Source organism: Felis catus, chromosome C1, assembly GCF_018350175.1.
Source record: "Felis catus isolate Fca126 chromosome C1, F.catus_Fca126_mat1.0, whole genome shotgun sequence".
Lineage (NCBI taxonomy): Eukaryota > Metazoa > Chordata > Mammalia > Carnivora > Felidae > Felis > Felis catus.
In genome coordinates, this window is record NC_058375.1 from 177,505,440 (window position 1) to 177,518,182 (window position 12,743).

At 40.8% G+C, this 12,743-nt stretch overlaps 1 protein-coding gene across 7 annotated transcripts in view; it reads right to left on the reverse strand.

The window, feature by feature from the left end:
- Nucleotides 1-2,769: 2,769 nt before the first annotated feature.
- Nucleotides 2,770-12,743, reverse strand: part of LOC101084304 (serine protease 58-like) — a 132,925-nt gene continuing 122,951 nt past the window's right edge. For 5 of the 7 annotated variants that reach the window (XM_045034155.1, XM_045034156.1, XM_045034158.1 and 2 more), the window contains 4 exons: nucleotides 4,840-5,020; nucleotides 4,148-4,401; nucleotides 3,400-3,548; nucleotides 2,770-3,030 (listed from right to left, as the gene is read on the reverse strand). In XM_045034155.1, coding sequence (XP_044890090.1) covers nucleotides 2,881-3,030; nucleotides 3,400-3,548; nucleotides 4,148-4,401; nucleotides 4,840-5,020 — 734 coding nt within the window. In that variant the 3' untranslated portion in view covers nucleotides 2,770-2,880. Of the gene's footprint in view, nucleotides 3,031-3,399; nucleotides 3,549-4,147; nucleotides 4,402-4,839; nucleotides 5,021-5,557; nucleotides 5,679-5,992; nucleotides 6,951-12,743 lie in introns of those variants that run through there. The other 2 variants (XM_023259565.2, XM_023259564.2) reach the window with 2 other exon arrangements.

Consider the following 12,743-nt stretch of genomic DNA (forward strand, 5'->3'; position numbering starts at 1 on the left):
GCCCCATGTCAGTCTCTGTGCTGACAGCTCAGAGCCTGAAGCTTGCTTTGGATTCTGTATCTCCCTCTCTCTCTGCCACTCCCCTGCCCACGTGCTCTCTCTCTCAAAAATAAATAAACCTTAATTTTTTTTTAAAAAAAGAAGAGTTTATTAAGAAGCATGCCCAGCCATGTAAGGCTACATGAGGAAGTACTAGGGTCAGTGAGGAGGCAGGAGGAGCAAGAGGGAAGTATACAAGTCTTTATTGTGGTTTCTGAAAGAAGGAATGGGTGAGGCAGGGTAGTCAAGTAGAAACAGGTTTAGGATCAAATAGTTGGAATAATTTTAGCAGACTCTGAGCTATCATGGTGATCTCTAGTTGTTCAGTACCTGGACCCAGGGTGATTTAGAGCAGGGGAAACATTGGCTTAGTGTATGAATGTTAAAGGAAGTGGTTGAGGTACAGACCTGGATTGGTTGGTTTGCATATAAAAAGAATGTGGTAGATGGAGTCACTACCTCCAGGAATTAGTTAGCTCTGGGAGGGCAGTCTTTTCCTATCCAGCAAGACTCCTAAGATGTGAAAGTATCATAAATATAGAAAATTAAAACATAATTAAAATAATGAGTTCAATAGCAAAATTGGCAAACCAGAAGAGTCAGTGAACTTGAAGATAGAGCAATAGAAATGATCAATATGAACAACAGATGGAAAAGAGATATTTTAAAAATGAATGGATCCCCAGGGACCTGTGGGATAGTAACAGAAGATTTAACATTCATGTTATCAAAGTTTCAGGAGAAGAAAAAGAACACTGAGCTGAAAAATATTTGAAGAAATAATGGCTCAAATTTCTCAAACTTGGCGAAGGACATAAACCTACAGATTCAAGAAACTGAATGTACCCCAAACAGAATAAACTTTTAAAGATTCACACACAGACATGTCATAATCAAATCTCTGAAAAGGAAAAACAAAGAAAAACTTTTGAAAGCAGCCAGAGCCAGAGAGAAACAACGCATTCCCAACTGGGGAACAATGAATCAAATGATAGCAGATTTCCCCTCCTTGAAGAACAGAAGGAAGAGGCAAACATTTTCCAAGTTCTGAAAGAAAGACATTGTCAACCCAGAATTTTTTATCCCGTAAAATATATCCTTCAAGAAAGAAGGTGAAGAAACACTGAGAGGCTGTATCTTCAGCAGACTTGCTTTAAAAGAATGGCTGAAAAACTATTCAGATAGAAAGGAAATGGCAATGAAAGGATTCTTGGAACATCATGAATGGAAAAAAAGATCAGTGGAATTATACAGATTGCATGCTACAGAACATTCTGGAAGTGACAAAATTATAGTGATGGAGACTAGATCAGTGGTTGCAAGGGTTAGGGTCAGGAGAAGGTGTGATTATTATTTAAAAAAATATTTTTTAATGTTTATTTATTTTTGAGAAAGAGAAAGAGGGAGAGAGAGACACACAGCACAACCGGGGGAGGGGCAGAGAGAGAGGGAGACACAGAATCTGAAACAGGCTCCAGGTTCTGAGCTGTCAGCACAAAGCCAGACATGGGGCTCAAACTCACGGAGTGCAAGATCATGACCTGAGCCGAAGTTGGATGCTTAACCAACTGAGCCACCCAGATGTCCCAGGAGAAGTATATTAAAGTGTAACACAAAGAAGTTTCTTTCTGGTGATTGGGTGATAGAATAGTTTTGGATCCTGTTTGTGGCAATCGTTACGAAATCTATGCATGCAGTAAGATTTCAAATTTCACCATTCAAAACGAGTGTATGTAAAGAAAGACTGGTGAAATCCAAATAAAATCTGAATTTGATTGAACAGCATTGTACCAATGTGAATTTCCTGGTTTTGGCATTTTATTATGGTTATAGAAAATATTACCACTGGGGCAAGATTGGGTACACAGAAACTCTCTTGTAATATTTTTACAATTTTTTATCCTAAACAATTTCAAAATAAAATGTTATTAGGACCTGTATCAATGGTTTTTAAAAATCTGATAATTGATAAAGGTCGGATAAGAACAGGTGAATGCAGGATTTGGAGAAAATCAGCTGAACTGGTATACGATAGATTTTGGTTGGTTCAGTGAGATCATTATTTGCCACACTCCCACTAATCTATACACACAAATGTACATGTGCATACTCGCAAACACACACAAACACAGTTATACTCACCTAGATTTCAGCATTTCCTTATTATCCTTCTAGCATTCTCTTTCTAGCCATTTACCTTATTTTTCTGTGCTTAGCATTAGGAAAGATCTGTCAGGAGATCTGACCCATTTAATTCCTCTCTGTACCTACTTCTGCTTCAACTCCTAACCCTTTCTGAAACCCTTATAGCTCTTGTTAGCATAAAATTCTAACCTCTATTTCTAACAATTATTTGCCAGCAGCCTACTTAACATTGCAATATTTACTGAGCCTTATTAGGTATGATGGGTATGATGAGAGGACACAGGCCTGACACAGAGGCCTGACTCAGCACTAAGTGGTGTGAAACAAAGGAGACACCCTAAAGCTGCCACATCTCACTGTCACATTTCTGGGAATCATATGTCCTCTGGATGGCAGGGGCTGGAGAAGAACTTCTCCATAAAAGTCTGCGGAAACCATTGCAGGTGAGTAGGAAGTTGGAGGAGAGGAAAAGAGTGGTGAGAAGGTAGCTTATTTAGGAGAACGTTATCCAGCTCAAATCCTTTGGTGATCAGGCTAGGACTGAAAAAGGATAAGAGAAGTCAAAATAATAGAAGGAACAGAACATTTCTTATAGCTAAAGGCTCTATTCCCATCTTGTTCTCAGGCTAAAGGGAAAAGAGGGTCAAGAATGGTAGACCCAGTTCTGAGGCCACTGGGAGAGGGAACAGAGAGAGCTCAGTTGCTGTGGATAACTTTGTGGATCCAGTCTGTATAGCAGGAAACCTTGGTGTAGTAGCCAATATCACCTTTCAAAATACACCCTGCTGACCAAGATAGGATCCCATGGAGCTGATTTTGGCACAGGATTGGGACAGCATCTAATTCCTGTTAGAAAAAGGACAGATGGGTCAGACAGGATAGCCAAAACAAAGATGACCTAGTGCCAAGTCCCTGAGGGGCCCAGAATAGAAAGACTTAGGGGATAAGGACAGGGAGAAATGTCTGGTGGACATCTTGGGCCCACCCAACTACTTCTAGGCCACATCAGAGTTAGCCATAAAGAAATAAGAACACTCTGAGATGTTTCCACCCTAGCATCTAAGTTCATTCATTATTGGAAGGACACAGTCCTTCCTGGATCCCATATACATTGATCTCTTCTTGAATGTAGAGACAGGAGATTGGAATGGTTGAGGGAAATATGTGGACCCCAAAACAGCCCCAAACTCAAATGGGCAGAGAGAAAAGAGTTACCTTACATGAGTGTGTGTTCTCCAGAGATGATCCTGCACAGAACATGTTTTCTGTGATTTTAATAGGAATTTGTCTTACAAGGGACTCTTGGCAGTCATCATTAGAAAACCAAAAGACAGTCTGGTTTATCTGGATATCAGGTTCTGGGTCTGAGCACATGAGTGTGCACACACGTGCACACACAAACACAGAGGGAGAGAGACAGAAGAGGCTTTGTTTCTCTTTGATCCTTCACATATTCATCTTTCTTTCTTCTCCCCTTCCCTCCCTCTTTTCTGTTATTAATCTCTCCATCATTCAGTGAATCATCATTCAGAAAAAGCCAACATGAAAAGGAACCAGAGAGGAAGAAAAAATAATGAAATGAATAAACCAAGTCTGGTCCCAGTGTTGCAAAACTGCATGCCTTGGGCTTGTGTGTACATGCTTTTATTTGTGAATGCTTGTCTATAAGTTACTAATGAATGAGCCACACTCAGCATCACCAGTAGGATTACCTGCCAGTCTCTTCCTCACCCAGACACCCATTCACCCTCACCTGGGTGATGAAGCAAGAACACTGGATTCCTTTAACAGCTACGTTACCAATTGGGGCCTCAATTTCCAAATGAATAAAACTAGAGGTTGAGATATTATAAGTTCTCAGGGCTCTTCCAGTTCTCATAATCTATAATAATAGTTATATGATAATCCTCTTTGTGTGGGTATGCAAGGAGCACTAAGGGTCTGTCTTGGGAGGGTTACTCACTGAAATTCCTCCATTCCCAGCCCCAGCCAGAGACAGTGCACTTTTCCCCTCTTCTGTCATTCGTGGTGTTGGGTAGAACCACCAGCTTGACCTGATCCTTGAGCTCTACGGGATGATTCAGCTTGATGAGCATGAGGTCATGCTCAGCAGAATCCCGGGTAAAATCTGGGTGTTGGACAATAAATGTGGGTCTTAAGTTCCCCATCTTGTTTTGAAAATTCTCTTTTGAAGCCGCAACGTTTATCTCAAGAAATCTGGAAAAGGCCATGAAGGATTAGTAGAAGAAGGAGATATTTTCCTATTGTTCAACTTGTATCTTTTCTACCCCAACTTGCTTTGTGACTTTGCATGAGTTCCTTCCATAACTTGGCAAGACCTCCATCTCCTTGTCTGGCAAATGAGCAATCGCTACTGCAGTTCTATAATTCTTTGATCTGTACCACATTGTATATAGGCTTTTTATCCCAATGGATTCATCCCCTAGTCCTCAGCTTCCCCAGATCCCTCAGTCTACATCATCCCACCCAAAAATCGAACTCATAACCACCTACATCTACTTCCTGCCTCCTTCCAATAACTTCTCAGGCTTGAGAGCCCCTGGGCAAGTCTCTTCAGGGCTGAGCCTCAGTACCCCTTTAACAATCTCAGTGACTAAGGGGGACCACTTTTCCCTCTAGGACTCCATTACTCACGGTAAGAAGCAGTGGGCTGCAGTGAGAACCCACTGTTTGTGGATCAGGGTCCCCAAACAAGGCTCATATTCTGAGTTCAGGAAAACCAGAAAGGTTGGTGCAGTTTCTATGCTCATCTGGTTGAACTGCTGGGCTAATTTTACTTGTGTTGGTGTTGGTATTACAATTATTGTTGTTACCACTGTCAGATAAGGGAAAGGAGAGCAGAATTTTAGAGACAGGTGCAGACATTCCAGAGGATAGAAGTTTGGAATATTTTATGTGGAAGTGCTTTGAAATGGTCAATGTGTTACTGATATAGGAGGTGTTATTGGACCATTCAGGGTCCTTCTGCTAATTTTCCCTTAGGCTTTCCTCTGAATTTATATACTCCTTATTCACTCCTCTTCTCCTTCCTTCCTTCTTCTTGATACCTCTCTATTTTCTTCAAGCTTTCTTCCTAGCTATATAGCAAAATCACATTCTTTTGCCAAGACCCACCATCCTTTGTGTCAAGTCTTATTATCTCAGTCTGAATCTTCTCATGCACCCATGGAGCCAGAGGAAAATCAGTGGGCTCTAGATATCTCTGAGTGTTCTAGGAAACTTCTAATCACTGGGTTCCTAAATTCTTATCTAAGTAATGTACTCTCTACCCACCTTATCTAGACCCATTTCCTACACTTTCCTCCAATATGACCTTTTCAAAATTTAAGCCAAAATAGAAACCTGCACTCACCAGTCACTGTCAGAATGCTGAAGACTAGAAAGAGGCGGTTCATATCTGTGATCTCCATGCTCTCTTGCAGTAAGAAGATCTGGGAAGGGAGTGAACTACAACAAACCTGGTCTCCTGGAAGCTTTGCAAAGGGAGAAATATCAAAGAGGTGTAGGGACATCCAAGGGAGCAAAGTTCGCTCAACCAAGGTAGTATGCCACCAAAGGGAGGAAAGATAGCCAGGCCAGATCCTATCTCTCTAGAGTGTCTGTCCTCCCATTGTAGCATGTGAAATTTCTCCAAGGTGAAATGCCTGACCACTGAGGGATGGCCTATAAACCAAGAGCTTTGCTATACTTTATTAGCAAAGAGAAATCTCAACTGGCCAGTTGTGTCTGCCTTATTCCACTGTCTCCCATAATACTTCAGCTCCCTGGTTCCCTTACATTTACTTACCTGTCCTTAGTGTGGCTGATCTTCACCTCTCTGTGTGACATTCACTAGCTCTCAACTTTCAAATAAACTCCCTCCTCTCTGAGCTACAGATCCCTCTCACCTAACAAGCTGAGTCTTCCCCCATGTCACATTGACTCTTGCCCTAATGTCACACTGGCTCCACCCCATGGCATCCTCTCATGTCACATTGTCCCCATACTATGTCATCCTCCCTCTAACCCCTAGATACCACTGGCCTCTCCCTGAAACTTTGCAGAGCCAAGTAGAGACAGGCAGGGCTCAATATGGAGTTCCCTTGGAATAGAGTCAAAGGGATACCAAAAAAGAATGTATCAGTTGGTTTTTGCTGCATAGAAATTTTCTTAAAACTTAGTGGCTTAAAATGGTAATCAATTATTTGTTCACAATTCTGTGGGTTGCCAATTTGGGATGGGCTTAGCTGGGAAGTTCTCTCAGCAGGACTCATTGATGTGTCTGTGATCAGCTGGCCATCAATGGTCCCACAAACATGTCTAGTGGTTGGCTGGCTGTCGGCTTTAGAGTGATGAGAGTAACAAGGTCATGTGCCTATCATCCAACAAGCTAGTCCAAGATCATCTATATGATAGCAGTTGCAAGGTTCCATAGATCAGAAAAATGGTAAACCCCAATGCTCAAATGTTCAAGCCTGTGCATTATCACATTTGCTAATGTCCCGCAGGCCAAATCAAGTTGCGTGGCCGACTCAGATTCACAGGGTAGAAAAGAGTCCACTGTTTGATGGGAAAATCTGTAAAATCGTATTACGAGGGCACAGATAGAAGAAGGGGATTAGTTTTTGGCCATTTTTTCTTGCCATTTTATTGTGTAAATTTTCAAACATGCAAAAAATTTAAAAGCACTGTACCATGAAGACTGCATGCCACCACCTATTTTTTCAGCTAACACTTTACTATATTTGTGTTACTACATAGCTATCCATCTATAGTTATGGCTTTTGTTACCATCTACCACATACAGTCAACCAGCTCATCACCTGCAATCTGGCTTCATCTCCCACCTCTCTGACAGCAACTCCTTTTCTCACAGCTGCTTCCCTCACCATATAAGTCCTGAGTTGCTGTAATAGCTTTTAAACTGGACTTCCTTAACAAGCTCTCTCTTTCTCTACCCAGTTTGCCAGATTGATTTTTTTTTCATTTGTTGTACTCTTGCTTAAAAGCTTGCTGTGGTTCCTAGTGCCCATTATTCCATGTCTAAACTCCTTTGCTTTGCTGCCAAGGCCCTCAGTAATCTGGTATTAATCCATGACTGTAGGAATATGACATAATGGGCAGAGTCAGAGTTCCTTGGCAATCTCAAAAGTAGCCTGTGTCCTTGAGAGATCTGTTGGTAAATTTCTCATCTCTCTCTGACCAACTTTAAAATTGGCTGTAATCAATGGCTTTTAGGCCTTTTAGCTTGGCCCCACCTGAACATCTCCCATCAGCACCCCATAAAAATCAGTTTCTGCTCTGACCTGGATATCTTCTTCTCCTTGGCTCTTGGTCAAAATCCCATAGAAGACTTTCATTCTTCTATGGTCTCTGTGTCCCTACTGGTGAGCAAGGACTGGCTCCTCCCCCTGGCATTTTGTCAAACAGTGGCCTTGTTTTGAATATATTCTTCTGATTGGCTATTAGTCCTTCTATCCTTGCTGGGTTCATACAAGAAAGGATTCCCATCCATCCTCTGATATGACTATACCCCTCACTACACTGAAGAGTAGACTTTACTCCCTATCTGTGCTAATTCCTGTCTGGTACCCACTGAGCTCCACTTATTTAGACTAGGTTTTAAGAGGCCCTCAGATTCCAGTTTGTGTCCACTGTCCCTCTCACCAAAGTGTTCCCTGGTACATTATTTTTCTCTCTTATGTACTATAGACTTTTCACTCTGGGCCAGGTAGTTTCTTCAGTGTTATTTTTAATTTTTTTTTTAATTTAATGTTTATTTACTTTTCAGAAAGAGAGAGAGATGGGGGGGGGGGGTGGGCAGAGAGAGAGAGGGAAACAGAATCCGAAGCAGGCTCCAGGCTCTGAGCTGTCAGCACAGAGCCTGACATGGGGCTCGAACTCACAAGGTGCAAGATCGTGACCTGAGCCAGTCAGACACTCAACCAACTGAGCCACCCAGGTGCCCCTCTTTGGTATTCTTCACATTGATCATTTTCCTACATGCTTCCTTTCATTCTTTGGCTCACTGTACAGACACATTTGGGGGCATCTACCCAACCCCACCTCTTGTTAGGGAGTCTGCTCCTGCCCACAACCCTTGCTAAGTGACTCAAGCTTGGATATCAAAGGGTCAGAATCTGGAGACACCTCAGAGACACCTCCTGGATCAATGTAGCTCTACTTCAGTGCCCAAACCCAGTTCTGCCTAACCTGGGTCTGACCTTTCCACATTCATAGCTCATCCCATCCTCACATGCTTCTGGATGGTCTCAGACTTAAGAAGTTCCATTTACCTGGACATACACTTTCTTGGGATGAATGAGTGAATACCACCTATCTCCTGACTTACAACTCCCAATAGGCTTCCACACTGACCTGACCTAAAGATAATCTAAGCTCCCTGGCTTGCCTCGGGTCACTTCCTTGAGTGTTAATGGGAAAAGCATTTCCAGATTATGGTCTTTGATCCCAAGGATCAGGTACTTGACACCATTGGCATGAGATTAAATCTTTTTTCTTTTAAAAGTTAATATAATGACATACAATAAATTGCACATATTTAAAATGTACAATTTGGTCATTCCTGAAAGATTTCTTAAGCCCTTCTGTGATTCCTCCTCTTTCCCTCCAACCCACCACACTATCACCAGGCAACCACTAATCTCTTTCTGTTACTATAGATTAATTTATATTTTCTAGAATATTGGATAAATAGAATCATTACAGCACAGTCTTTTTTGATCTGGCTACTTTCACTCAGTGTAATTAGTTTGGATTCATACATGTTGTTGTGTGACTCTAGAGTTCATTTATTTTCACTGCTGAGTAGTATTCCATTGTATTGATCTACCAAAATTTGTTTACCTGTTGATGGATATTTGGGTTGTTTGCAGTTTTGCATTATACAATTAAAGCATCTGTGAACACATAATATATGTGGGTCTTTATGTAAGCATATATGTGCATATGTGTCTTTATGTAAACAAATGCTTCCTCTTCTCTTGGGTAAATAAATAGAGGCAAAATAGATGGATCATATATAGTAAGTGTACATTTAACTTTTAAAGAAACCGCCAAATTGTTTTTCAATATTTTACATTCTCAACGTTTATTTATTTTTGGGACAGAGAGAGAGACAGAGCATGAACGGGGGAGGGGCAGAGAGAGAGGGAGACACAGGATCGGAAACAGGCTCCAGGCTCTGAGCCATCAGCCCAGAGCCCGACGCGTGGCTCGAACTCACAGACTGCGAGATCGTGACCTGGCTGAAGTCGGAAGCTTAACCGACTGCGCCACCCAGGCGCCCCTCAATATTTTACATTCTCACCAGAGGTGAAAGAGTTCCAGTTACTCTTTATCTTCACCAGTACTTGGTATGTTCAGTCTTCTTTTGAAAAAAAATTTAATTGAGATATAATTGATATATAACATTGTATTAATTTTAAGTGTACAGTGTGTTCAGTCTTTTTAATTTCAGCTATTCTCCTGTGGAATAGTGTTTCATTTCCTTATGACTAATGATTTTGAACATATTTTCATGTGCTTATTTGTCATCCATATATCCTCTTTGATAAAGTGTCTGTTCAAATCTTTTGCCCATTTTAAAATTGGATTGTTTCATTCCTTATAATTGAGATGTGAAAGGTTTTTAATATATTCTGGATAGGAGTCCTGCAATACTTCCAACAGCTGGAAGAATGAACTCCTGTAGATCTATCCACATGCTTCTTCTCTAGACCTGCTTGTTCCCAATTTTTGAATCTTTCTTCCAAACCCCTGACTAAGCAGATACACTATTCATCACATGAATCTTATATTTTAGGCTACTTTTCTTTCCATATAATATAGATGACCAGGTGTACCACTAAAGCTCTTCCAATTACTGCTACCTTCTAGGGCCATCTTTGAATGAGGATTATAATATAGTGGCTCATTTCTTGCTTCACCATATACCAAGCTGATCTATCTGTATATCAAAACAGGTTTTTTTCTTTTCCATGAAGTGATCATAGGGACTTGCCTGTCCTCCTTTCTACCATTCCCCATCTCCCAAAAAAACTACATGAGTGTAACCTGAGAGAGAGGCAATGGTGCCATAGAGGTGAATGAACCAGAAGTCTAAGCCACCTACATATGCAGCTAACTTGACCTCTGGCCCTGCTCATGACTAACCCTAAATGTACAATTTCCATCTCACTATGGACTTCTATTGGGCTCACATGACCTTATGACTTAGTGGATCTGACAGAACACACCTTGTAATGAAGAGTTCTGGCTGCATAGCCACTGTATGTCCCAAGATCAGGTGTTCTGTCTATACCAGGGCCTAGTAGCACATCAGAAACCATACTTTTAATGATGTCTGCTGTAGATGGTATAACATTGTTCCAGAACTCTAAAGTATACATAGTGATTCTCTTACTAGGGCTTGCTGTAAATTCTATAAAATGTCTTTTCCCATCACAGATACCTCTTACAGCATAGATCTGCCAGGAAGTATAGCTTAAGGTCTCTCATGAAGTTATAGGCAAGATGCTGTCCAGGGCTGCAGTCATCTGAAGGCTTGACTGGGGCTGGAGGATCTGCTTCTGACATGGCTCATTCACATGGCTTTTGACAGAAAGCCTAGATCCTTTCCACATGAATCTCTCTGAAAGGGATGCTTCAGTGTCCTTATCGTATGGTACCTGACCTCCTTCACAGTAAGTGATCCAAGAGAGAACAAGGAATAAAGCTGTAATGTCTTAGAAGACACATACTATCACATCTGCAATATTTTATTTGTTAGAATTAAGTCACTAATGCCAGCCCACACTCAAGGGAACAGGCATTAAGCTCTCTTGAAGGAAGAAATATCAAAGAATTTGTGGGCATATTTAAAACCACCACACATGGTACCTTCAGTATAGTGGATCATAGTGATATGCAGAATGCCCAGGCAGTCCAGGTTCCTTGGGTTATATTATGACAGAGGGTGAAAGATTTAACCCTTGTCAGGAGTGTAAATGTCTCTGTCATTCATATATTTCTGTTCCCATTCCTTGATAGCAATAGAAATGAATGTATTTGCTAATCAATGCAAGGTACCAGAGGCTGGAACCTCTGTTCCAGCAGAGATTACATCTGGCATAGCAACTGCAATCAGGGCAACTGTATGGCTGACTTTATTATTCCTTAGGATCAGACATTTTTTAAGGGCCAGACTGGTGAATTAAATGGGGATAAATGAGGGCCAGTATTCTTTAGGTCTTAAACGGTAGCATAAAACTCTGCCATTCCCTCAGGACATGATATTGTTTTTAGTTACTATCATGTGAAGGTGCAAATCAGTTTCAGATATTTCACTTTGTCTTCCCCACTAATACAACTTTTATCCCACAGTGCAAGAAATCATGGGGTGCCTGGCTGGCTCAGTCAGTTAAATGTCTGACTTTGGCTCAGGTCATTATCTCATGGTTCATGAGTTCGAGCCCCACATTGGGTTCTGTGCTAGCAGCTCAAATCCTGGAGGTTGCTTCCGATTCTGTCTCCCTCTCTCTCTGCCCCTCCCCTGCTCATGCTTTGTCCCTCAAAAATAAACATTAAAAAATTTTTTAAAGGAAAAAAAAAGAATAAACATTAAAAAAAGGAAAGGAAATCAATGTGGAGGTTCTGCCAGTTACCATGTATTCTATTCCAATTATACACTGGAGAACCAGAGAAATTATTCTTTCTTACTTTAGTTTTCTCCATAGCATTTATCACCATCCACTAATAGTACTTTATTAAGTATAACTTAATATACTTAATTCATTATACTTAATATACTTATTCATCTTATTTATTATCTGTCTCCCCAATGAATCTAATTTCCATAAGTACAGGCATTTTTTTCTTTGTTAAAAAACTGATTTATTTCCAATGCCTACAAAGTGTCTAACACATCACAAAAACATAGTTCTAGCATATAGCAGGCATTCAGTAGATATTTGTTAAATGAAAGATTATATAGTGCCTCTCAACATAAGTTCATTACTGTTATTGTTATAATTGCCCTAAGATTGATTTTTCCATCTCTCCCAGCAAGTACGAATTCAAGTGTGGAATGTTCACTCTGGAGCAAATTAGGGAAAGGTTTCTATAAGTGGATCAGGGATGACTGATGGCACTAAATGTCCCACAGAACAATGTATGCACTGGTGGTGGACTGAGAGGTGGAAGGCAGCCTGTGAGGGACACCACTCCAGGGTTCTCAGTACTTTTGCTCTCTCTCCTCTCCTAATGTGAACTGAAGTACATATATTTAATCTCTCACATTTTCCAGTGGTAATTGTTGGTGTTTTTGGCCTCTTAAAATGGCATTTCTTGTTTTTAAAGCATTGAATCATAAAATATTTAAATATTTTCAGGCTTTCTCTTGAAAATTTGGAATATATGGCTATTGACATATTTACTGGTGCTTAGCAGTGTACCCTCATATTAAATGGGCATGTGCTTTCCTATTTCATCACAGTCTTCACCACTCTTCATTGCCTTTTCCACTTGAAGGCTAAGTGAAAGTTGTCATTCACCAATGT